General features: G+C 46.1%; 1 protein-coding gene across 4 annotated transcripts; it reads right to left on the reverse strand.

The window, feature by feature from the left end:
- Nucleotides 1–1949: 1949 nt before the first annotated feature.
- On the reverse strand, nucleotides 1950–24415 carry heatr5a (HEAT repeat containing 5a). Of its 4 annotated transcripts, none has more exons than XM_073483325.1 (41): nucleotides 24288–24415; nucleotides 23998–24209; nucleotides 23727–23835; nucleotides 22741–22890; nucleotides 22462–22633; nucleotides 21960–22120; nucleotides 21540–21789; nucleotides 20990–21145; nucleotides 20628–20878; nucleotides 20429–20540; nucleotides 19563–19715; nucleotides 19356–19455; nucleotides 19093–19202; nucleotides 17603–17772; nucleotides 17354–17517; nucleotides 16058–16163; nucleotides 15729–15919; nucleotides 13976–14135; nucleotides 13637–13826; nucleotides 13378–13547; nucleotides 12729–12755; nucleotides 11784–11928; nucleotides 11402–11584; nucleotides 10827–11066; nucleotides 10568–10746; nucleotides 9947–10015; nucleotides 9613–9792; nucleotides 9231–9465; nucleotides 8701–8805; nucleotides 8438–8572; nucleotides 8199–8326; nucleotides 7803–7950; nucleotides 7435–7608; nucleotides 7224–7325; nucleotides 6802–6885; nucleotides 6237–6413; nucleotides 5915–6060; nucleotides 5621–5728; nucleotides 4972–5074; nucleotides 4632–4785; nucleotides 1950–4513 (listed from the first exon to the last, which is right to left on the reverse strand). In XM_073483325.1, exons 1-41 carry the CDS (start codon nucleotides 24411–24413, stop codon nucleotides 4357–4359), a joined length of 6192 nt encoding a protein of 2063 aa, XP_073339426.1. In that variant the 5' UTR covers nucleotides 24414–24415; the 3' UTR covers nucleotides 1950–4356. The 4 variants fall into 4 exon arrangements, with proteins under 4 accessions (XP_073339426.1, XP_073339425.1, XP_073339428.1 ...); XM_073483324.1 differs by having other exon boundaries at nucleotides 21960–22123; XM_073483327.1 differs by lacking the exon at nucleotides 12729–12755.
- Nucleotides 24416–26831: the final 2416 nt, after the last annotated feature.

Raw genomic sequence — 26831 nt, forward strand, 5'->3', positions numbered from 1 at the left:
TCTTCTTATAGTCGTACAGTTGTAAAATATAAATGCTTATATTGTTCTGTGTGACTGGTACATAAAATCATTCTTTAAAAAAAGTTGTTCCAATAACGGGTCATTTCATGCAAACTCGCCCAAAATCCACAGCTTGTCTCAGTTCATGTCATGAGACTGTAAAACCTGCAGCTGTGCTCCTGTTTAGGTTTGGTCCTCTGAGCTGTCAGTGATGTGAGTGAGTCTCTGTGTTCTGATCCACCATCCACCATCCACCATCCAGGAGACCCTGAGGATAATTAATCATCATGATGCATCATGTATTCATTTGAAAAGTTGTTGAATGGTTACAATCATCAAATTAATAAGAGGAAGTCATTTTTCTTACCAGAACGAAGAATCTGTCATTTTCTAAAGTTCATATCTCCATTAGTTTTCACTTTCTGGCAACCAAATTTTGCTTTCCGTGTAGTATTAACGCAGTTCTGTGTAGTATTATGCAGTTCTGTGTAGTATTATGCAGTTCTGTGTAGTATTAATGCAGTTCTGTGTAGTATTAATGCAGTTCTGTGTAGTATTATGCAGTTCTGTGTAGTATTATGCAGTTCTGTGTAGTATTAATGCAGTTCTGTGTAGTATTATGCAGTTCTGTGTAGTATTATGCAGTTCTGTGTAGTATTAACGCAGTTCTGTGTAGTATTATGCAGTTCTGTGTAGTATTATGCAGTTCTGTGTAGTATTAATGCAGTTCTGTGTAGTATTAATGCAGTTCTGTGTAGTATTATGCAGTTCTGTGTAGTATTATGCAGTTCTGTGTAGTATTAATGCAGTTCTGTGTAGTATTAATGCAGTTCTGTGTAGTATTATGCAGTTCTGTGTAGTATTATGCAGTTCTGTGTAGTATTATGCAGTTCTGTGTAGTATTATGCAGTTCTGTGTAGTATTAATGCAGTTCTGTCACATCTAGAAGTTATTTGGTCCTGAATTAAAGCCACAGATCTTCTTAAATGGGTTCATAGCTGAAAAACATTTCATCATTTTGGGTTATTTTGACTGTAGATTTTCACAAGAAGGATGATTAATACATTTCCTTGACACTTAAGTATGTTAAAGTGTTGATATTAATTGCATATATATCAGGCCCTGGGTGACTTGGTGTGGGACGACCCTAATATTATAAAGAAAGAAATATGCAGTTAACAAATTTAGATTGAAATGTATTTTTTATTGGCACAGTTGTTTGATTAGTAAGTATTTCCATGTGAGTAATTACAGTTCAATAATTTTTAAAAACGTAAGAAACTACACAAATAAAACAATGCTCTTATTTTGCCCATTTTAGGTTTATATTCAAATTCTGTTCTATTTATTTTATCTGTCCCTTTTTAATCTTGCAGTATGGTAGGTGGATGTATGTATATATTAGTATATATTGTTGTTTTTACCGTTCTTATGTTAAATTTCCCCTGTGGATTGATAATCGATCTAAAAAACTACTTAATCACGCTTCATCTAGATTATTTCGGGGTTAACGACGGTACCTGAAGGCAGCATCCGGAGACGACGCCGCTGACGTCAGGGGGCGCTGCAGCATGTTTGTCTCAGCTGAAGATAAAGTTTCATAAAACAGAAAAACAAGTGGACACGGAGAGTCAGCTGTGAGATGTTTACTCCCTTTATATGTTCAGTCTTTATATTTATAATGACGAGCAGGAAGCTGCTGCAGCTGCACGACCTGCACACACAGCTGAGCCCGTCAGAGAAGTCAGGCTGCTTCTGGCTGTTTCTAGTTATTCTTAATGCCTGATGGATAAGTCCTGAAATTAAACCTTCTGTTTTCCTCTTTGCTGTTTTTACTGACTTGTAAAGTTTACAGACTGAATTTAAGTCTCTTTATCGTCTATATCTGAAGATTATAGTCTCATCATCATCACCATCATCACAACAAATAAAGACAAGTGGAACCTGAATCTGAAGAAAAACAAGTTTTTATTCACTCGCTGCTGTTAGAAAACAACACGTGAACTCATTCATACAGTTGAGAGCCAGGTGAGCTCACACACCTGTCAGAGAGGAGCTGGAAGCACAGCTCACCTGGTGAACACTTATTGCAGCAGGTGACTCGTTAGTGTTTGATTATGATCAGATATGAACGTTCACATTTAGACAATAATGCTCCCGCTCTGATAAACATGATGTGTAGTGTTGTTAAACTAAAGTGCTGGTGACCACTTTGTCCCTTACAGGCCACCGTACATCACTAACGATCAGTCTTCAGGATGTGTTTTTATGTGATTTGTCAGACGAAGTTAAAACTCAACAAATCGACATTTTACTAAAAAAATAAAATCCTCTTCCTCGCTCGTTCAGTTTTTCAGTCGGAGGTCAGAGGAAGACGCGTCGACGTGACCTCCGACCTCCGCTTATTGTTTGTGATACAGCTTATTTACTGCCGACTTCAGATTGTTCTCCTACATTTAATCAATCAAGTACACAGAGGTGACAGTTATTTCAAAATAAAAGTGACTGAGTTTTCCCTTTCACTGACAGACCGGATCAAACTGCTGCTCTCCGTCTCATCTGATGATTCAACAAACATTTTACTTCGAGTTTGTTTAAATTAGGGCTGAGCGACAGATCAATACATCATCACTGTCATATGAGACTATATACGCTGTTACATGTTGGATATGATTACAGAGCGCTGATGTCGCGACACCTTACTTCATGTTTCCATCCTGTTTGAATTGTGTCATGAGTCACACACACGATGTTTGTCAAGCTAGCTGTGTGTTAGCAGCAGGTAGCTACAATGTTTTGTAGATGTTCAGAGTATGAAATCGACAATGCTCACATACTGCACCTTTAAATGAACATTACGTTCATTTTAATGGATCCATCAGGTTTGTCTCGATGTCTGTTTGAAGAACAAACGTCACTCAGTTGTGTCGGTCAGATTGTTGTTGATCTTTGAAGGTTTCATCAACTTAAACCGACTGTAGGTCGAGATTTTAACGCCTGTTTGTTTTCTGTTAGTTAATCGATAGATTGGCTGTTTCAGAAAAACAAGCTGCCTCAACTTAAAGGTGCAATATGTAAGATTTTTAGTTGAAAACATTTTTAAAAATTATGCATGCTAACCAGCTAGCCCTGACCTGTCCGGTCCGGTCCGAAGCTCCCATGCTAACGGTATAAACACTGAGGCTGCATCCAACCCTCCACCCTCCGGACTGCTGGACTGTTTGTTTCCCTCCTCAACCTTCACTTCTACATATTTCTGTATCATGTTGTTGTTGAATATTATTTCTGGCCTACATGATTCAAGTAAAGTAACTGTTTTACACATTCATAATAAGTTCGACAACCTCACGACCGTATCACAATGAATTGTGGGTAATGAAATCAGTGACGTCTGAGGAAGTCTGCTCCCCAGGTGGACTGGAAGTCTGAACGTCCACAGCCCTCAAGTCTGCAAGTGCGGTGAAGTCCAGACATTTGGATGCAGCCTCACACTCCTGTGGGGCTCTGAGCTCACAGTCCAGGCTGCTGGCTGCATGGCTAACTGAGCTAACTAGCTAACAGCAGCTACAGTTAGCAGCCGTGATATGCTGCCCCCTTTACAAATCTGTCACATGGAGGTTCATCACAGGTGGCAAAACACCTGAAGGACAATACTCTTGTGGTGCGTTCAAGGACACTCAAGCATGAGACGTAATTATGAGCAGCTGACACTGACGATGATTAAAGGAGCACTATGTAGTATTACAATATTAATGAGGCAATAATACAAACTTTCCATCAGTGAATAAACAAAATAAGGTCCCAGAACACTGTTTGAAGCTAGACAGTTGGCAGGGTCCGCCACATATTAACAAAGTAAAACAGTATAAACTGTGTTGTCCTTTAAGGTCAGTTTGTTTATTCAGTCATGAAAACAGAGTGTTTGATTAGTTTGTTTAAGTCAGTGAAGATCTTTCTCTTTTTCCCCAAAACCACGTAATGCTCCTTTAAAATTCTGATATTAATATCTCATATTTCAGATGTCAAAGTCTCCTCCTCTTATTTTGATAGAGATGAACTGACAGCAGTGACTTCCTGTACAGAGGCAAATCTAAATCTAAAGAGTGAAGCTTTAAAATCAGGCGAACTGATCCTTTAATAATAAAGATCAATAACTCGTGTGATTCAGTGACGTGCAGAGATCGCTCGAGCGTCCGATCAGAGGAACACGCCGCCATGTTGGATGATGACACAAAGTGATGTCATAATATGGCCGTCATCTTTCCAACGTGGCGGCGTGCTCGGAGTCCGTACCATTTGTCTCAGGGGACAGCGAACGCAGCACGTTGCGTCGGTGACGTTAACCTGCGAGTCGTCTCACAGGAAGTTGGTTTTGAGCGTGATGCTGGGGGAAGACTTGGCAGCGCTGCGGGCGGCGTTAGCGCTGCTAGCTTTAGCGTTCAGACTCTCCTGGTTTCCTTTGACGGCGGCTTCCAGGCGAGACTTCAGGTGAGGAGACGAAGCGATGAGGGACCTGACGGACGCAGACACAAATAATAAAACCTAAGTTAAATGTTCACATGGAGACAGTTTATATTCTAACTGTTTGTCTTTATTTGGATTATAAATGCAAACTGTGTCACATTTGTTACCTGAAGACGGCGGAGTGCTGCGGGCCGAGACGCATCAGGTCTTTGAGCGCCGCCTCATGGAGAGAGCGGGACACTGCGGGGGCGGAGCCAAGAGCGTTTTCATCCAATAGGAAGGAGATGAGGAGGGGCAACAAGACGGCCACCAGCTGAGGACCTGACGGGTCAGAAAGCAGAGAGGGGCTGTCGAGCTGCTGCTGCAGAATCTCATCTGACTGTTATTGTGTCTAACTGTGAATGTCTTTGACCGGCTGCCACGCCAGTACTGTGTGTGTGTGTGTGTGTGTGTGTGTGTGTGTGTGTGTGTGTGTGTGTGTGTGTGCGTGTGTGTGTGTGTTCTCACGCTGCGTCTCGTCTGCAGCCTGGACCACAGCCTCCAGGGCTCGGACTCCCTCCAGGACTCCCGTCAGCTCCTCCTGACTCTGAGGTCGACTCCTCTCCACCGTCTGAGGAACACACACATCATACAGATTGATAACCGATCATCTGATCAATACGTTCATCCGTCTGATCAAACAGCAGCTGCGCAGACAGACGAGGACGTACAGAGATTCTTTTCAAGACACGATTTTGTTTTCTGAATAATCTTTAGATCTAACCAGGATTACAGTTCATTTCTTCCAGCTACAAGAATAAGATGCGACTTTCTTTGAGACTAAATTAAAATAAACACAAACACTGTTTCACAACTATTACTGCATTAAGTAAGATACAACGTGTATGATACGCAATCTTTAGATGTCCTGGTCCTGTTATTTCCTCCTGTTGATTCAGTCAATGACAAATTAAAGGGATTTTTGGGGTTTCAGGATGAACACACCGGCTGTTTCTAACGTTTCTCACTGATTGTTTTATCTTTACAAGTTCAGATTTTTTATCCCACCTGTGTCGTAGAAATGCAGCGTAAAAACAATTTATTAACCATCTAATTCAATCTGGATGAAACACTGAAACATGGACAAACACTCAGATGACACCAGACTCTTCAGTACCTGCAGGAATCGAACCAGCGGCGGTCCGAGCGCCTGGATGTACGGGACGGCCACGCTGGGCGGAGCCTGAAACACCGACGTCAACAGCTGATAACAGCGACTCACAACCTGCAGAAAGTTTATTATTAATCAGAAATCTGACTTATTAAAGAGGAAAAAATCAAAGCACGTATCTCCAGATGTCTAAAGCTGTTTGAGTTGGACTGACGCTCACACAGACACCGTCTGTTTCTCAGATTAATAAATCATTTAGATTTTCTGGATTCAGGTGGTTTTCCTCTCGGTGGCACTGACCAGCGGGTCTTTGGCGTCCATGCTGGCGGTGAAGCGCTGCAGACAGAGCGCGTGCAGCGGCTCGACGGTGCAGACGTCCGGACCAGCAGACAGCAGGAAGACGGTGAGCGCTGTGAGCAGGCTGACCTGATCCACAACACAGTCTCCTGAAACACACGCAATCGATCAGAGGACTCCATTTAAACACATTTCCATCTTCCTGCAGCTGATCTGTATTTCTGTGTGGATGTTATTAACACCTTTCTGATCTCATACTTTCACTCCTCACTACTTTTATTTTGAGTCCTTTGAGCGTCAGTGATGATTAAAGTGTGTGTTGTACCGGCGTCCCAGAGGCCCAGCAGAGTGTTCAGAGCTGATCTCAGCAGCAGGTTCCAGGCTCCTCGGCTCTTCTCCTGCCGACTCATCGGAGACGTCACGACCGACTTCAGAGCCTGAAGAACCGCCTGGACCACAGAACTCAGACCAGCGCCGCCTGCTAAGCCCGCCGCCGAGGCACCTGGGAAAAAAAACACACACACAATAGCAATGGCTCTGGCTCATCGTCAACATCGTCTCACTATTTTCAAATAGACAATGAGTGAAAACTTAAGCATGCTCACTTTAATATGTGTGTGTGTGTCACCTGTGTGTGTGTGTCACCTGTGTGTGTGTGTGTCACCTGTGTGTGTGTCACCTGTGTGTGTGTGTGTGTGTGTGTCACCTGTGTGTGTGTGTGTCACCTGTGTGTGTGTCACCTGTGTGTGTGTGTGTCACCTGTGTGTGTGTGTGTCACCTGTGTGTGTGTCACCTGTGTGTGTGTGTGTGTGTGTGTCACCTGTGTGTGTGTGTGACACCTGTGTGTGTGTGTGTGTCACCTGTGTGTGTGACACCTGTGTGTGTGTCACCTGTGTGTGTGCTGGGCTGGTGGACCAGCTCTCGGAGGACTCCCAGCAGCAGGTAGAGGACAGTGGGGAGGATGGACACGCTGCCTGCAGGACGACACAGAGGGGAAGAAATACCCAACAGTCAACTGATGTAAAATCTACTCAAGTATCAAAAGTAGCAGTCAAAGTAAATGCAGCATGTAATCCGTAACTAATGTAATCAGATACATGTAATGGAGTGGAAGTATAAAGTAGCAGAAAAAGGAAATACTCAAGTACAAATACCTGAAAACAACTGTTTAGCTCTTATTTGGGTAAATGTACTTAGTTACATTCCATCAGTGAGGACAGACAATAAGACAGAAATCAGTTTCATCACTAAACTTTGCTAATGCTAATGTTATTGCTAACATAAGCGTTAGCATAAAGGTTTGTGCTCTGACCTTCAGGTGAGCAGACGGACGGCAGCTCAGAGAGGACAAACACAGCCGACGACACCAGCCGACAGTCGCTGTCCGTCAGACTCCAGACTGATCCTCCGGGACCTGAGCGCACACACACACACACACACACACACACACACACACACACACACAGTTTAGCTCATTAATTTAATTTATAACATAACAGTAATGTAACTTTTCCTCCTCGTACCAGTTGGGCTCGTTCCGGCCAGTTTGGGGCTGAGCTGTGGGAGCTTCCGGACCAGTACACAGAGGCAGAGCTCCAGCGCTCCGAACACCAGCGAGCGCCCAGGAATCAAACCGCCGGTGTCCCGACCCTCACCGAACTCTGGCAGCGTCTCCTTCTCCGACGCACCGTCATCCACTGTGGAACAATAAAGTTTGACACATCAAGGACAGAGGACAGGAAGTGTTGGAGAGGAGTTTACAGTTTACAGTCTGAGAGTTTGACTGATGACGAGTATTAAATATGGTTGAAAGCTCCGGACAAAGCCGGTTCTGCCAGTGGATTTAGTGTTGAGTATTGGTCCTGATGGGCCCCGCAGAGTGTGTGCTCACCCTCGGCACTGTGGCGTTTCTCCCTGACGTGCTCCTGAGCCGCCGTCACAATCTGTCGCAGTAAATCCAACACGGCGAGCTGGACCGACACCGACTCTCTGGTCACCATCAGCCTGTGGAGGACGCTCAGCAGCTCCACACTCAGCGCCTGCAGACGGACAGACGGGGTGAGACATCTCCGGGATCTGGTCTGACTGTGTCAGTCCATGCCCTGATTCTGGTCCGGATCAACTCTGAATTTAAGTCAAATTTCTGGTCTTTAATCTGACCAGGACGGGTTCTGAATCCTAGTCTGGTTTGGATTCTGGTCTCAATTGTAGCTTGGAATCGGACCTTAGTTCTTGCCTTGATTTTGGTCTGAATTCAGGCTAAGATTCTGGTCCAGGTGTGTCTCACCTGGTCGTTTCCGATCTTGGCTCGGGGCCAGGAGACGTCCAGCAGCGCCTGCAGCGCTCGCAGACAGGAAGTGATGTTCTCCATCTGATCCTCAGAGTGCGGAGAACACAGAAACTCCACACTGATCCCTGACGGGACCAACACAACCAAACTCAATACAGAAAATCACAATTTAGTGTGACTGAAATAAACGTAGATAAATCAAGTCTGGTGGATTTGTATTAAAACCAGTTTCCTACCCAGTATGAGATGCAGTCTGTCTGAGTTGATGTCCTCTGGACTCTTGGCTCCGCCCACAGAACCGGTGTGTCCCATGGAGGTGGGTGTGGCCGGTCTGGACAGGCTGGCAGGTGTGTCGTCTGCCATCACAAAACCTGTAAAACAAAGCCACAGTGTAGCTAACTGTGTAGATAAATAGAGAACAGTGAGGAGGAGCAGGGAGAAGCGAGGAGGAGGAGGAGGAGTGAGGAGAAGGAGAAGGAGGAGGAGGAGGAGCACTGACCGGTGCTGTGGAGCCAGAGAGAGGTGGCGTGGAGGACAGGAGCCCAGGAGGAGGAGTAATGAGCTCTGGCCTGGTTCAAGGTCTCCGCTGTGTAGAAAGAACCTCCTGGAGGAGAAACAGAAGAAAACAAAATGGTTCCTGTTGTTGAATCTCTTTGATTCAGTCATGAGTACGTTTTAATTGAGCTACTTTTGCCTTTATTTTACTAAAATGTCTTCACAGGTGCAATATATAAGCAGCATATTGCTAGAATGACCGCTAACTGCTGCTAAGTGTAGCTACCATTAGCTAGTTAGCCCAGTTAGTGGTGCAGCTAGCAGTCTCAAGACACAGTGGGAGTGTTGGCATTTACACCGCTAGCAAGTCTGGCTGGCGCTAGTTGGTTTAGCATGCTAACTAGCTTCTTTTTTAATTTTACATACTGCACCTTTAAACGAAGGATTGTTGTTCTTTCCATTCCTGGTTAAACATTTTACAAGATCTGAACAAATGGTAGAGCGCCTCCTCCCTCCTCCCTCCTCCTCTCCTACCTGTCGCAGGTAGCTGTGATGCGTACTCCTGTGGGAGGGTCAGCAGGGCGTAGTCCTGCAGCGCCGCCAACCAAAGCCGGCTCAGCGTCGACAGATCTGATTGGACCAACTTCAGAAGGCCCGCCCCTCCTGACTCGGAGCCTGAGCTGTCATTGGCTGGAGAGGAGAGTGACACGTCAGCCGTCCTGCCGGGGCTCTCCTTCTGTCTGCTCCTCTGAACGGCCACGATGTAAACCTGAGAGACGACGGTGAAGTCATTTCTTAAATATCTTGTGTTGAAGATATCGTGTGAGAACTTTTAAAATAAAGTGTCCACAGGAAAACACAATCTCCATGGCAACAAAGAATAACTGAATGAAGACATCAAACAATAAATAAACACCTCAGCCCAGGCCTTGAGGACGGCCAGTGTTTCCATGGTAGCGGTGGCCTCGTTGTACAGCTGGCTGGACGTGTCCCTCCCAGCCTGGACTTTAGCCAATGAGGAGGCCAGGAGCTGATGGACGCGCCGCAGGTCTCGCAGGTCGCTGACCACACCGCTGGCGATCCAGGCGCTGCACACCTGGAGACGCGTTCGGACATTTACATCTCATTCCTTCAAATTCACCTTCAGCTGTTCAGATGCTGTTTGGTTGCCTGGACAACAGACTGACTCAGCAGCCACAGGTGAACGTTCACCTGAGACGAGCTGGATTATAACAGTAAAAGATGATCACCTGGCAGGCCTTAGCCGTGACGTCAGGAGAAGCGTCAGCAGTGAAGGCCGGTCTGAGAGCAGCTCCGACCTGCACACACACACACACACACACACACACACACACACACACACATAAATATATGCATCAGTTACTTTTACTGATACTTTTAAGACTCGAGTGTGACTTATGGGCATTCAACACATCTGGAGATACGTGGTTTTTACTGGACAGGAAGGTAATCCGAAAAGTAACTAGTAACTAAAGCTTTTTTGAATTTGAACTAAAGTACTTGAGTAAATGTACTTAGTTACTTTCCAAGTTAAAAACTCTGATAAGTGATGATAAAATAAAATACAGGAAGTGTTTGTGACCATTTCAGTTACACAAAGAAGTTTGATGAGTTTTGTGTTTCTGCTGATGGAATGTAACTAAGTACATTTACTCAAATATTGTACTTAAGAGATGTTTTGAGGTACTTGTATTTTATTTGAGTATTTTCATTTTCTGCTACTTTGCACTGAGGTACTTCCACTCCACCACATTTATCTGATTACAGATAGTTTGAGATTTTGACTCGAGTACTCGAGTATGACTACTGAGTACTTTTTACAACAGACTAACTCAGCGAGCATTCCTTACGTTCGCCTGGTACTGCTCCAGGATCACATGACCCGGGAACTCTGGTTCTGGGATGGCTGAGAAGCGTCTGATGATCACCAGCAGCGTCTGGAGACCTGCCAGCCGCAGCTGGTCGCTGTGGTCTGTCGCCGCCATGAACGCCATCCGGACCAGGTCGCCGAGATGGAGGACCAGGAAGTCTGTGGAGAGCGAGGTGAGAGGGGGTCAGCAGCGTCCACAGACGCAAACCGAAGGCGGCCGCTGCAGGTCAGGGTCTTACCTGTGGACTCGTGCAGGCGTCGCTCCTGAGCCAGAACCATGTCGAAGTGAGCCGGGTCTGAAGTCTCGCACTGAGCGATGATGCGACACACACACTCCATGGCAAAGCGGCGCGTGGCCCAGCGCAGGGCCGTGAACGGGCCGCTGGATTCTGACCGAGCTCTGAAAGCAGAGGAGTCGTCGTCTCTGGCGGGGTCCGCCTCCTCGTCCTCCTGACTCGCCTCAACCGGAGCCAGACAGTCTGAAGGAGAGTCCACAAGAGAGTTCATTCATGTCCACAGCATTTAACTGAGCTTTAGAGATTATCAGCCTCATAACTGACATCATCACAAATACAAAACCATCCGCTGACACTTCTGCTAATAAAGACCTCGACGTGCAGTTCACTTCCTGGAAGAAGCACCAAACAGACGCCGGTCAAGATTTCCTTATGTTTTTTTACCCAGACGTGATGTGAGGTTTGGTAACTTTAACTTGTCTGACTGCAGCGCGACAGCCTGCACAAGATTTGTACTTTTCATGGACTCACACTGAAGCTCGAAAAACACGTTCAAAAACCTCCCTGATTCGACCCACCGGTGGTCGCAGACAGGACGTCCTTGCAGAGTTTGAGCCAGTGTCCCAGCTTCCCGCTGGTGGCGCTGGACGCCATCATGTGGACCAGAGTCTCCTGGATGTCCCTCCTCAGACCTGGATCCGACTCCCGGTCCAGCAGAGTGAACAGGGCTCCTTCCAGACCCACCTCCTTAATGGTGACGTCTGCAACAGGAAACAAAACAAAAGTAATCTGACACTTCAGTACTGCAGAATCTAGCATTAACTAACATTATTAGCAGAGTGTGTCTGTTCGTTTTGTGTTTCCGAGGAGTTTATGTCTCTGAAGCTTCTCAGTTTTGTCCTTTACGTATTTAAATCCCAACACTGAATTTTTGGTCGAAGCAGTGTGTCTCTGTCTCACCCAGCTGTGTGTTGTCTCGTCTCGGCAGCTCCTTCACCAGAGTCACGGCGTGTTCAGAAACCTCCAGAGCCTCCCGCTGCACGAGCTGCCGCAGACACGCCACCACGGCCCGACGCAGGCACAGGTAGGAGCTGCACAGGTTGGCCTGAAACACACACACACACGATCAGTACGTGTTGGACGAACAGGTTCAAGGATTATCAGAGGAAGCATGCAGCTACACAGTGTTTCCTCCAGACTCAGAAACTCAGCAGGGTTTACAATGAAGCTTCAAGTAAAGAATATTTTAATCAATGATTACAAATACTGACTATTGACTAAACTGACTGAATGACACATTATTTTTCTGAAAGATGGAATAATTAATTAGTTATTCAAAAGTTTATCAGAAGATTAATTGATGGGACTCATCACTGTTAGTTGTGGAATAATAATCTTTCAATTAGACGTTCAACAGTTGTTAGTTGTGACAGTTTTGAAGACGTCGTATACAAAGAGTTCAAAAATGTTGCAGTTCGGTTAGAAACAAATTCCTCTGAGTGATCGTTAAAGATTAATTTATCAGTCGACTGATTTGTGAGATCTTCTAGAGGAAACACTGAGTGGTTTAACTGTAGGTGATAAAAACAGGCAGGAGGACGTTAAAGCAACACTGTGGGGAAGGTTGTCGAACAGAAGAAGCGCCGGTGTTACGGAGTTAGCTTCAGCCTGCCACAGAAAACAAGTTCGAACGTTGAGCAACAACAGCGAGTTAATAAAGTAACAAACAGCAGGAAAATGTTAAAAAGCTCAACGGAAAACGTTTCGATAATCCTCAGATTATTAAGATGCATTAAAAAATATTTCAGTGACAGAAAACTGTTAAAAACAGTGTTGGGGAGAAAGAAGCTGAAAACAAAGTGAGACAAACAGCAGCTTCAGGCCTCAGGCAGACAGAGAACCTACCAACAGGGAATAATCCAACAAGATCTCCTGCAAGACACAACACAGGGTCAAAAACACACACAGGCCTCACTGCACATCAAGTGTTCAGTTTCTACGTTCAGACAAACTCTCGTCTGTAGTTCAACACGGAGACCGTCAGGAGGAGACCGTTTTATTACACAAGTGCTTTGAAGCTTCCAGATCAGTATCTGAAGGACGAAGACAGAAGACTCAAAGACAGCGAGACATGGAGCTCGTCTGTGTGCACATAGAAACTAACCAGAAGCTTTTCTGCTCCATTACAGCTGCAGCTAACAATGACTTTCTCCATCAACAGATTAGTTGTTCGGTTTAGCTATTCTGGTTTGAGCTTCGATCAAGATGAACAGCATCATGTTAACAACGTTTACTGCAGCCATTTTGGGGCAATCCTTTGACAACACTTGATATGATGACGTCATCACACGAGTGCGACAGGATAAGGCCGAATACGAAAGTCTAAACTTCCTTCCCACGAGCACGGAGCTGAGACGAGCCTGAACTCCAACTGCTCAACACTCGTCTCCCCTCCTGTCCTCGTCTCTCATTACACTCAAATGACCACAATCTGGACAAAAAGGTCAAAGTCGGGTGTAGTCAGGTGTAGTCAGGTGTAGTCAGGTGTGCTCACACAGAGTGCAGGTACGAGGCTGGCCAGGTTGACGTGTGGCGGTGAGAACATGTGCAGCTGCTGCAGACAGGAAATGGATCGGGCCTGAACCAGACAGTCTGGACCGGCCTGCATCACCGAACATCCAACCAGACAGCTGGAGCGCAGAGCGGACACTGCTGCACCCTCACCTGATGAACACACACACATCAGTAACACACACACACACACACACATCAGTAACACACACACACACACACACACACACACACACACACACCTTGCAGGTCGGGGCCCAGGCAGGTGATGAGGCCGTGCAGGCAGCGTCCCAGGCTGTGGTGCACCTCAGGGTGGGTGGGCGGAGCCGACAGCAGCAGGCGGAGCACCAGGGTGAAGGACGGCTCAGCGTGTGCGCGGTACAACCCTCCGGACAGGTCGACCACCAGAGACAGACTGTGGAGAGACCAGGTCTGCGGACACACGGGGGGAGGGGACAGGTCAGGGACAGAGAGGACGTTTGAAACACTGAGTGTGGGCTCAGGTGACGTCCTCAAAACATCTTTAATCCCCCAAAATAAAGTCAGAATCAGACAGACATAGAACAAACGTGTGTGTGTACCTGGACCTCAGGTGAGGTGCTGTCCTGGCTCAGGGTGAACAGGACTCCCAGACAGGTGGACAGGTGCTGAGGTGAGCTGATTCCTCCGGTGTAGCGGTACAGCGCCCCCAGAGCCAGAGCGTAGCCACTGCGAGAGGCTGCGTCCCGAGCCGTCTTCAGCCTGAACAGTCGGGATGAAACTGTTAGCAGCAGCAGCTTCTGCAGAAGAGGAAGTCTGAAAATCTGATCCGAATGACTTTCTCTCCTGCGTTTATAACTTGTGATCCGGTGGGGACAAAAGTTTTGCCAGGAAAATCTTTCCAAGTTCCTTAATTGTTGAATTTTATTTTTTCTGTGTTTGTTTTTGTAATTCTCATTTTGACCACAAGAGGCTGAAGTGCACGACTATCCATCGTCCTGAAGAGGATGAAAAGCATCCATGCTGTTGCAGGTGAGTTTTAACTTCTCTGTGCACGTCAGTGAGTCAGATGAAGGATTTAGATTTTATGGCCTCATACACGTCGTATTACTCAGATTCTGATGTACGAGCACTGACATGTTACATGATAGTTTACGGTCATTTGTTTTTCACATTTTCACAGATGGAAATGCTTCACATGTGAAACACTAAAATAGTGTAAATGTAAAAGTACCTCCACAAACTGACACTGAATACAGCACAGGATGCTTTAACACACACACACACACACGCACACACACACACACAGGATCACAGCATCAGTGAAAACACACTCTGTTATATTTAGATTCTTCCTCTCGCAGTTATTTAAAGCTTTTCTGGACTATTTCTGGTTCGTGACGTGTCTGACTGTCTTGTGAAGAATATTTCTGGATCATCATCTGATTTTGATTTTGATGTTGCTGCCAGAGCTTCAAAAGTCCACAAGTTCAGATACTTGTGTAAAAACAGAGTCTGGTAAAAGTAAAAGTACTGATTCAGCTTCTTTACTCCAGTAAAATCGAGTACAGGCTCTGACATGTACTCAGAGTATCAGAGTAAAAAGTCTCCCTCTGAAGGACATTTGTGGTCAAAGCTAACTGAAGCTCACGTCATATTAATATAATTCAAAGACTATTAAAGTTAAAGGTAGAGTCAGTAGGATTTGTCCCAGCTGTTCCTGAACGCACCACAAAGATAGTTGATAGTTGAGTCTCATTCCCAGGACGTCAAACAGCCACATGTTGGGTTGGTAAAGCGTCCCGAGCAGCAACAAAGAGAGAAAATAAGAAACTCTCTGCAGATACGAGACACTAACACGCCTTTTCTCCCCATTCAGCCTCCCTCTCTGTCTGTTCACGTCTTTTACGTCTTTGTCTCGTCTCGCTGCGTCTGCCGTGCGTGATGTGCTCTGATAGGTCGACATCAGTCTGGTGATGTTGGGAAGGCGGCGTGCGATGACACCAAATAACAATAATCCATAATTCACCTCAAATGCATCAAACTAAAGTAACGAGGCTGTTTGAAGCTGTGAGGAGGAGAAAGTTCAGATGTTTGTGTTCAGATGTAGAGAGGGAAAGTCTCAGAGATACTCAGGGACAGTACAGATACCTGAAACATGGACTGAAGTACAGTAACTAAGTATTTGTACTTCGCTACTTCTCACCGTTTGTTGCTACTTAAAATGAAATTGCAGACTTTTAATTTCATTAATAAACATCTTTCCACCGATGTGTGACTTGCGTCTGTAAATGATCGTATTAATAAACAAGCGTTCCCAAATATCCTCTCCACTGAGTGTTGACGTCCTCCTACCTGTCGAAGCAGAGCAGTGAGACGGAGACGGTGAAGCCGGGGTCTCCAACCACCTGAACCAACCGGGCCAGACCTTCGGCAGCCAGACAACGCAGCAGAGGACTGCCGCTCTCCAGCGCCCCCATCAGGAGGGACAACGCCGGGGAACGCATCTCCTCCGGCCCCAGAGAGCCCCGAATACCACCCTGGTGCTGAGGAAGAGAATATAAAACTTTGTAAGCTGATAATATGTCAGAAGTTTATGTTTCCCAGCTCGTAGTGGCGCTCTGCTGCCCCCAGGTGGACGTCAACAAACACACACAGGGTCTTTAAGCTGACAGGTGTAGTACCTTGAGCAGACTGCAGAGGGCAGCACAGACGTGTGTCTGGACGCTCTGCTGGCGTTGACCCTTCAGCTGGTTCACAGTTTCTACAAACTGCTCCAATATCTTCACTCTGACAAACAGAGAGAGAAGACGTTAGTTAGTCAGGTTTAGAAACAGGTTCACCTGTCCTGTAGAGGTGTTCACAGGTCTACCTGAACCCGGGATCAGAACGGCTTACAAGTTCCCCCTCCAGGATCAATAAGGTACTTCAGATTCATCTGTCACCATGACAGCAGGCTAAAATAACAAGTGACTTAGCCGTCCTGTGTGAATCAGTGAGAGGACTAACAGAAAATCTGGATGAAGTTAACTAATTTTCCTGGCAGGTAGGACAGATTACCTGCGTCACAGCTGGGCACCGAGGAGAAGAAGGCTGCCGTTACATCAGGTAAGACACAAAGATTTGTGGTAGGAGCACCTGGACTAGTTTTTAAAGATCTCGCCCTGATTTCCAAGCCTCAGACTTTATTGGGTAACACCTTAACTTTACAGTGGCCTTATTCAGCTCATTAATCTGTAACAACTGATAGAGATGTGGAGCAAGTAGTTCCCTTCACTTCCCTCTTTCTTTCTTTCTGTCTTTACATCAAACTGCTTTCTTTCTTTCACTCTGCCTTTTTCTTTTTTCTTTTTCTCTCCTACCTACATCCCTTCTTTCCTTTGTCCTTTATTCCTTTATTTCTTCCCCCTTCTCTCATCTTTACCTTCTCCAGCCCTCTCTGCCTTTCTTTCTTTCTTTCTTTCTTTATATACTGAGGAAGCAGTTTACTAATAAGTATAATTTAACAGTTGCTGGCTTTTTGTAAATAATGAGAAAGTATTGTTGTGAATTAACAATATAAATGTGACTGCAGTACACAGCTTCTTCTGAGTGTAACAATGAGCAAACATTACTAGAAACTACGAGTAAAAGGAAAACAGCATCCTGAACTTAATATGCACAGTTTCTGCTGAAGTTCAGTGAAATTCAAAAGATTTTCTTTGATTGTTTCACGACATAAACGAGTCGCGTTAGCTTCTCCAAGAGGCGGCAATGTTCGCCACATGAGGTGTAAAGTCGTGTTCAGGGACGTCAGAACGCATCAGTTTCTTTTGAAGGTGACAATAAAGTCGTGAAATCAGCTTCAACATTTCTGCATCAGTCTGGGTCTCATAGACGGGTCCAGTTCTGGGGAGCACATTTATGGGCCTTTTCTGATTTAGGAAAACATTTTTGGACCAGTGAAGACATCACCGTCCGGCTGACAGCAGCCGAGTTACCTCTGAGCGGAGATGATGTGAGGGTAGAGCGATCCGAAGAGGCAGACGGCAGCGGCGGTCAGAGCGACAGGAGGAGGAAGAGGAGCGGGAGCTTCATCTCTCCGCTCACACAGACTGAAGACGTCGTTGTCCAGAGAGCCTCCACCCACACTGCTGCCATGGAGCTGAACACAAACACACCCTCCACCATTACAATGCTCTGTGCTGTACCGTGTGTGTCATCATCAGGATGCACTCCAGCAGTCTCACCTGTTCCTCGATGTATCTGTGGTCGGTGTCGTGGAGGGCGGCGCCAACCAGCTGTAGGTCGTCATGGTGACAGAGGGAGGGCAGCAGGGTGAGCTCTGAACACGGGTGGTTCAGGTTGTCCTGACCGGAAAGATCCGTCACCAGCTGGTTCATCACCAAACCAAAACTCTCTACAGGACGAGCAGAGAGGACACTTTAGTTCAACGGATGCTACTGAAGAAAACATCATTATCAATTATTATTATTATTATTATTATTATTATTATTATCATTATTATTATTATTATTATTATTATTATAGGTTATGGACACTAAAGGAAGGAGACGAACAGAAAGGCACAATCAGTGAATAAAGTAAATGTCATGAAAGGAAAAGATAAAGAAGGAGAGGAAAAGAGGCAAAGAAGGAAAAGAAAGTAAAAGAAGTAACAGCGGCACACAATGTTCCAGTGTTTGTTCTGATTCTGAAAAGAAAAAATTCCCACTGGGCAAATAAAAATGAATGTTCCACTAATATTCCCGTTAACGTGCAGCCGCACATCCTCCGATTAACGTAATGACGCTCGTCCTGTTGAAGCGCTGTGGAGGAATTTACTTCTTTGTGTTTCAGTGGTGACCGACTCGTTCGACCGTCCGTCTTTCATTCATTCATCCACCTTCTCGAAGAGGTCGCATCACACTATTTACTTATATCCAAAAAACCTGTTGATGTCCAAGTGTCATGATGTTTAAAAGTAGGTGTGTAATGTGAGTTTTTCTTCTGTGCAGCATCTCTACATCAGCTTTGAGCTGACTGTACGCTGTAAACAGGAAGGGAAGAGGTCTTGTGTCGCAAACTGCTGTAAAAACCCAACAGAACGAGCCGTATGCGTGTCCAGAGGACGCCCCTAAAACAAGAACACCGGCATATCCCACGTGTCTTCATCAGAACATGCTACAGTCGAAATAAGGAAAATACAAACATCACACGCTGTTTACACGACCTGTGTCAGATTCTGAATATCATCATATTTGGAAGAATAAACGAACCAACAACAACAAGAAGAATCAAGAAGAAAGATTTGAAGCAGAAAGACAACAAAACACAAAAGACCACACAAAAGGGAGATAAGGGAGAAAGAGATGCAACAAAGACGAAAAGAAGGAAGCAAGAGGGAGGTAAGGAAGGAAAGTAGGAAGGAAGTAAGGAAGGAAAGTAGGAAGGAAGTAAGGAAGGAAAGTAGGAAGGAAGTAAGGAAGGAAAGTAGGAAGGAAGTAAGGAAGGAAAGAAGGAAGGAAGTAAGGAAGGAAAGTAGGAAGGAAGTAAGGAAGGAAAGTAGGAAGGAAGTAAGGAAGGAAAGAAGGAAGGAAGTAAGGAAGGAAAGTAGGAAGGAAGTAAGGAAGGAAAGTAGGAAGGAAGTAAGGAAGGAAAGTAGGAAGGAGGTAAGGAAGGAGGTAAGGAAGGAAGTAAGGAAGGAAAGAAGGAAGGAGTGAAGGAGGTGTGTTGTTACCTTGGTAGTTGTGTGGAGGCAGCAGTGCGAGCAGCTCATAGACTCTCAGTCTGTAGACGACCGAAAAACTACGAACTGAACTGCTGTAAGAGCGGACCAGAGCAGGCAGCCTGCACACACATACAGCAGAGAAGGTCACAAATCTGTGGGGGGGTTCTGCTCTGGTGAGTGTTTGTGGCAGCAGGACGGTGTGTAAATAAACTCAGGTGTGTGTGTTCATGTATTCTGCACGAGGGCTGTTGACAACATGAAAATGTACTGACTTGGTCAGCAGGGCCACGGCGCAGGACAATGGCGTGAGCAGACGGCTGATGATGTCATCCGTGACGAGCTCCCTGCAGTGCAGCAGCAGGTTCTTCATCGCTGTTCAGACGAAAAGACATTTTTATGTATTCAACAAAAGAAGTGATTGACAGGCGACAGACTGACTGAACTGAGACTCAGTGAGTTAGTGTCATGTGTGGACTGACCGCAGAGCGCCCCAGCTCGTCCCTCTAGAGTAACCTGCCACGTAAAGTAGTCCCCTCGCCGCAGCTCCATCTCCTGTTCCCTGAGCGAAGCAGGAAACACACACCGCCACAGGAGGAGGAGGCGGGGAAGGTGGTGCTCCACTACAGCTGGGCCTGGACACACACACATGCAAATAAACATCAGTGGGACAAACAGACTCCATGTTTCTACTCAAAGACAGAAAGAAGTTCATGCAGAACATTTGCTGAATTTACAAGAAGGAACAAATAAGTCAGAATCAGTCAGAGACAGAGTTTCACACAGTTTATAAAGTGTCTCCAACTCAACAACTCACTAAACTGGCACATTTGTTAAGGGAGTCTGGGGACAAAGAAGTCGCCTATACTGGTTACTGTTTAGTGTATCTGTAAAATGTGACATGTTTAGCATCAATAAAATGTTTCTTCTTTCATAAATTGAGTGTAAATGGTGAAATCAGTGTAAACAGTGTGTTCAAACAGCTGCTAAATGTTGGCAGGTCAGACTTTAGCACTTTAGACACAGAAGCAGACAGGCTGGTGCAGCCATGCTGCCACAAACTGACACTTTTTACAAGGAAACACACAACTTACTGTTTTCATTTAATGCTGAATTTACAAGAAGGAGACAATGATTCAGAATCTGTCAGAGACAGAGTTTCACTACGTTATAAAGTTTGTTTTAACTCAATAACTCTTAAAATCACTACATTTGTGAAGGGAGTCTGGTGATGTTGTGGTGCCGGATCAGTTGGAACAGACAGGACCTTCGCCACAGGTCGAGTAAAAGACATGGAGGCTCTTTGTGTTTGTTTCAGTCTCACGACAGTCGAGTTCTCATGTTGTACCTAAAGTGATGAGAGAGGAGACGAGCAGCCAGCCGGCCTGGGTCCTCTGCAGAGAGATACGACTGTTCTGAGAGGCTGAACGCAGCAGGTCTTCAGCCAGACCCAGCACCACCTGCACACACAGGTAAATAAACTCACATATACTGTAGACGTGAACTGCTATGTGGTGATGTCACACATGGCGTGGTCTGTTACCCACCATGCCTTTGGTGTGTGGTATTCCCAGGGGGCAGTGCTGCACCGAAGCCACCAGGGCGGCGACGGCGGCTCCGTACCCGGCCACGGCCTCGGGGGAAGACTTCAGCGCCACCAGCCGCTCCGCACAGCGATCCAGCAGCAAGGAACCCTGGGACGGCATCGCCATGGCGACGCACCGCAGGCACCAGGCAGCAGCCAGCCGGGCCGAGGCGACCGGGTGGAGGAGGACGGAGACGACCGTGTCCAGGAGGGCTGAACGGACAGACACACACACTCAGCTCTCCTCTTCTGCTCTATGTAAGAGATACATGTCTGTGTGTGTGTGTGTGTGTGTGTGTGTGTGTGTGGGTGTGTGTGTCAGACCTGTGCTGCTGTCGGTGAGGAGGGGGGCGGCGGTGGATCCCAGTCCCCGTATGAGCGCTCCCAGTTCCAGCAGGCAGCAGACCAACACGTGCTGAGAGGCTGAGACGTCTGCAGACGAAACTCTGGTCTCCACGTTCCCATCAGTCAGAGCTGCGTCTACACACACAAACACATTCATGTGATTACTTTAGTTACCAGTTACTTTACAGATTACATGCTGGATCAGAGCCAAAGTAGCACATTTTTTAAATGAATTTTCTCATCAACCAGATAAATAAAAACAGTGATTGTGATAATCAGCTGACTCAGAGTATACAGTATATACATACATGTAAATTATGTAACTTAAGTACATTTATCAGATATTTTCAGACCTTTACTCGAGTATGACTTTTGAGTACTTTTTACAACACTGTCAGTTTATCACAAACATTCAACACATCTGTATCTGATGTTAAATATACTTAAGTATCAAAAGTAGCAGTAAAAGTAAAAGTAACTAAAGTCATCAAATAAATCAGTATGATGTCTTTCCGTCCTCTCTGCTCACCGATGGCTCGTTTCTGTGCGGACACAGCGAGGCACAGCTGTTTGGCGGCGTTGGTCTGAGCCTTCTCCCCCAGCAGAGACCCCAGGGTGCTCCTCAAGATGAAGGAGACGCAGCGGCGGGTCACCGCGGCGTCGCCCGGCGTCTGTGTGGCCCTGCCGTGGGACGCCAACTCCATCAGCAGGGACAGGAAGGCCGGGAGGTTGGCCTCCAACCAGGAGCTGCCCAGGGTGGAGACCAAGACCACGCAGGCCTGAGGAGGAGGAAGAGGAGGAAGAGGAGGAAGAGGAAGAGGAAGAGGAGGAGGAGGAGGAGGAGGAAGAGGAGGAAGAGGAAGAGGAAGAGGAAGAGGAGGAGGGGGAGTCATTAATGTGTGTCAATAAATCAAGCTCCTAAAATCCAATAGTTTCCACGGTGACCCACCTGTGTGACACCGATTCGGACGTCCTTGCTGACAGAGCTCGTCCCCTTCAGCATGTCCCCGCTGGCTCGGAGAAAACCGGCCCCGCCCCGCAGGAAGCCCCCCGACAACAAATCCATCACCTCCTCCAGGGAGCTCCGACCACGCCCACTCTGCCTGGGGGCTGCTGGGAAAAAAAGAGAAAGACAGAAAGAGGAGGAAAAGCAGCAGGTGAGTGTTTTTATTTTTACTCTTGGTGCGTTCATGTGGAATTATCAGAAAAACATGAACGTCCTCTCAACGTTGGAGAAAATGTTGGTTGACGAGATGACGTCATTTTCAATGAGCAAACGCTCACTGGGAGTTAAAAGGTTTCCTCTTGCTTCCATTCTTTGAGCTAAGCTAAGCTAAGCTAAACACAGAGATAAAACTGAAACTAAACTGCAGAGGATGACAGAATATGAGCTCGTGGTATTTTAACCCCTGCCGACTCTGGTCTCCTGCTCTCCTCCCTCTGGATCGTACCGGTGTTCTGTCTGGGCTCCACAGCAGCAGCCAGCAGAGTTCCCAGCAGTTTGGAGACCGACACTCTGACGTTGTAGTTGGATCCCTCAAAGGCTCTGAAGCACAGCGTGGCCACGTTCTCCAACTCGCTGGTCCACAGGAACGCCGCCTCCCTCTGCAGCTCCAGCAAACACTGACAGGTCCGAACAGAAACATTAAAACACTCGAGCCTGAACTCGAACTCGTCTGATCGTCGCTGAAACTTTTCACTAAAGCTGAAGATGATCTGGTTGTCGTTACCTTGGCAGCGGCACAGCGGACCGCCATCGATCGGTCCGTCAGACACGTTCTCGCCGCCTTATAGACGTCACGGTGACACGGCACGGCGCTGACACCCAAACCTCTGAGGATCTTCTCCAGGCTCAACATGATCTCATATCGACCCTGAGACTGAGAGAGGAAGAGGACGAAGAGGAGGAAAAAGTGTTATTGATTTCTCGCTCATATCTATGAACTGAAAGGTAAACAGAGTGAATGTAGTCTTTATTATTTTTCTACGTTTGTCTCAATAAAGTTTACTCACATCATCAACAACAGTACATATTCCAGAAGTTACTTCCCAGCGCTGCTTACACTCAAATTCGAGGTACTTGTACTTTACTTGAGTATTTCCGTGTTTTGCAACTTTATATTAATGCACTACATATGTACGACCACTTTAGTTACTAGTTACTTTTCAGATTACATTTTTTCATACCCTTCCTGTCCAGTGAAAACCAATCATGTTTCTGATAAACTGACGTAAAAGCCTGTGTGTTTTCCTCTTTCAGCTCTCTGTGGAGAAACTTTATGTATTTAAATAAATGTGAGGAAACACAAGCTGAAACTTGTTTTTAATGCAACACAAATCTGAGCAAAATCATCTCCAAAAGATGTTTTTCTCCATACCATGTTTTTGGTCATCCAACCTTCATCAAGTAAACTAATATTCAAGTCTAGATGACCAAATATGGTGTGTAATAAAGCTCTCCATGAAGTAAAATTTATAAAAACTTGAATGTTGAACCACAAGAAGTTCTTCAGACGTCTGTGGCTGAAGACGTGTAAAATTACACTGTAAAAACTTTCATTTTGAACCCTGTAAGGACGTCAGCTGGACAAACGAAGACGTCAACAAACTTTCATTCTGGCTCTCTACTGGACGTCTTTTCAACGTCATCACAGACATTCAGTCGACGTCTTTTGGAAATGTTTTTGCTCAGTGGGAAACTGAGCAGCAGACAAACCTCGGCGCTCTTCATGGCCTTCAGCAGGTTGACGAGCGTCTCTTTGAAACAGCCGACGAGCATCCGACCGAGCTGCTCAAACAGAGCGCCGAGACACGCCACGGCTGCCCTGAAACACACGCATATATAATATTTACCATTTCAAACTCTGGAACCCACTAAACTCCTTAAACTTTAAACTTTCCTGGTAGTTCAAACTGTTTATAAATCTAATCTGAGAAGTATTTTTTCCCATCTTTCCTGCATGCCCTGAACGCAGCCACGGACTCACAGTCGGGTCGGGAGGCCTGACGGGGAGTCGTCTTTGCTGCGGATGATGTCATTGCACCTCTCCACCAATAGGCTGGAAGGAACGGTGTCTCCCAGGCGATAGAGCAGGGCCAAGCAGTGGGCCAGCAGCCAGCGGGTCGGCGGGCCGGGGGAGCCAATCAGAACGCCCGACAGCTGGTCGATCAGACGCCGCTGGTTCTGTTTGATGTCGGCCTGGCGGGGACAGAGAGATTAAAGATCGGAACATGTTCAGGTTGATTTTTCAGACTCGTGACCTCGCACAGCTCTCACCCTGTCGGTGGCAGGAAGCAGCTTCTTCAGGTGGTTCAGCCATTCAAAGATAAACTCCGCCCGCTGATGTTCACCCAGCTGACTGCACGCCTCCTCGTTCAGCAGGAGGCTGTGAGCGCGCTCCATCATGGACCTCCTCCTCCTCCTCCTCTCCTCTCCTCTCCTCTCCTCCTCTCCTCCTCTCCTCTCCTCTCCTCCTCCTCTCAGTTTCACTCAAATCTTCTGTGCTGCTTTGCCATCCTTCTAAATCCTGCCAGACACAAAGAGAGGGAGAGGAAGGAGGAATAAACGGAGAGAAAACATGTTCAGTAAAATCACTATTTCACCTTCCACAAAGTTAGAGAGTTAATGAGAGACACAGGATCCTACATTTCCCACAATGCCTTGTCAACAGCCACATACTTCATGAACCGAGCTGTCTGCTAACAAAGTTAAAGCTGTTTGTGAGGGTGGAGTCGGGCCACCCGACTCCTAAAATAGTCGGGTGGCCTGACTCCCGACTGGCCGCTGTGGGCGTGGTTTATCTGTGACGACCAGCGAGAGAAGAAACATGGCGGCCCCTCCAGAGGTTAGCGTAGCTGCTGTAGCATCACTTCTATCAGAACTGGAGAGTTTACGACACTGAACATTTTTCTTTTTACCATCAGGCCTCGCTGGTGGCAGCGCTCGCCTATTCTTGATCTGATTGGTTGAACTTAGCCTGTGATAGACGATGATGGACAAATGGTTCGTCCAATCAGCTGCCATGTTTTTTTAAAGTGCCCACCGTTTACCAAAGTTTTCTAGCAGCTCCTTCGTCAGGTTACACTAGAGTCCAATCCACTGGGTCCTGAGAGGCTCAGAGACATCAGACAGACTGTTTGAGGGGCTGGATGAAAACCAGGCGTCTGTGACATCCACCTCAGCTGCTGCATTCATGTTCTGTGGGAAAAACCCAACACAAAACAACCTGGTAGAGCTGCTGCGAGCTGCACCAAGACATGTCCAGCCTTTAAAACAGAACCGTTCAGTGTTGGTGTCCCATTGAGGGCTGACAGAGCGGATCGGACCGGAACAGGACGGGACAGAAGAGACGCTGGCAGCTCAGCCTGCCGTCACACACCGGAGGAACAACAGAGAGCAGCTCATCAATTATTCAACAGCAGAACTCAGACAGAGTTCACAAAGACTAAAAATAACCTTCTGTCCTGCAGGAAACACTTCACTGCAGAGAGCGTCGACATTTAAAGAAGGAAACATCTTCACCGGCTGGAGTGTTGAACATGTGTAATACAAACCTGTTAGTTACAGGACGACACTGTTTACTGCCAGAGAAGAAAATCATTTACAAAAAACCCAAAACTCAAAATGATTCCTTTAAACAAAACAAGCTGAAAACAGGAGAAGTTTAACAAGCTGGAGACCAAACTGCTTCACCGTGATGTGTCATTAATTACCAGCTTCACATAAACACAGTTTCTTTGTCGACGTCGCTACAAAACAAATCACGTCGTGAGCTCGTTCCCTCCCAGACACCGACCAGCCTTTCAGTTATATCACAGTTTTTCTCTGCATATCTCAACATTTTGAAATCTCTTCATAAATCAAATATCATAATATTTTTGAACAAATACCTCAACATTAATATTGTGACAGTATTGCTGCTTTGTCAAAATATGAACACAAGATTTCTGATCAATAATCATCAGTAATGTGGATATAATGACTGTAATGAGCCTTTTAGGACAACAGATGATCACGATCTCAACATCGGACCGTATGAAGTCTCATATCATGATAATGATATATATCGTATATTAGAGGTGTGAAAGCTTCTCAGTTATAAGATCATCACGATGCGGACGTGGGAGGCTGATGTTACTCGTGTAGTGGGATGTCACAGGATCATCTGCAAGTGATTAAAAAATGTTTTAACCGGACATCTCAGCAGGAACCAGACGAGATGGATGGAACTGGATCACGTTATCCATTTTCACCTGAAGCTGACGTCTGCAGCTATAAATAACAGCTGTTACAGCGAGCCGGCTCATCAGCCGAGATCTGAGGCAACAAACTTCACTTCCTGAGCTTCAGCATCTCCTCAGATCACAAGCTCCAGCCTGCAGCCTGGACCTGACGCCTCAGACCACTTCAACAAACCATGACAACATTAAACAGTCGTTAATGGCAGAAACACTGAAGCGTTTGATGCTTCAGCTCCTTTAATGTCTCAGATTCTGCTTTTCTCTGTTTTATCTCTTTAAACCAACATTCACAGACGTCGGCTCTGCACTTGTTTCAGCCACTTTATAGACTCCATTCATTAATCAAATGTAGTTTACTTGGTGATGACAAGAACCGCTCGTTGTTAGGGGTAACGACACATCAACCAGATCGATATATCGATTCAATGATCAACGGTCCAACAGCAGTTTCTGTGTTTCATTACAGGATGTTAAACTGCAGTGAGGAAGCACAGATGTTCATGACTGACGGGTCAACAGTCTCTGGTTAATGAAACATTTAGTAATGTGGCGCTTTACAGCAAACAGAAGGTCCATTTAT

Source organism: Pagrus major, chromosome 16 (assembly GCF_040436345.1).
Source record: "Pagrus major chromosome 16, Pma_NU_1.0".
In the NCBI taxonomy this organism is placed as follows: Eukaryota; Metazoa; Chordata; class Actinopteri; order Spariformes; family Sparidae; genus Pagrus; species Pagrus major.

Coding starts and splice junctions, on each gene's coding strand:
- heatr5a (XM_073483324.1), bottom strand. CDS start 24,413: ATGGAGCGCGCTCACAGCCTCCTGCTGAACGAGGAGGCGTGCAGTCAG. Junction 7,609..7,802: donor GAAACGCCACAGTGCCGAGG/GTGAGCACACAC, acceptor ATTGTTCCACAG/TGGATGACGGTGCGTCGGAG. Junction 4,514..4,631: donor CAGCACTCCGCCGTCTTCAG/GTAACAAATGTG, acceptor TGCGTCCGTCAG/GTCCCTCATCGCTTCGTCTC.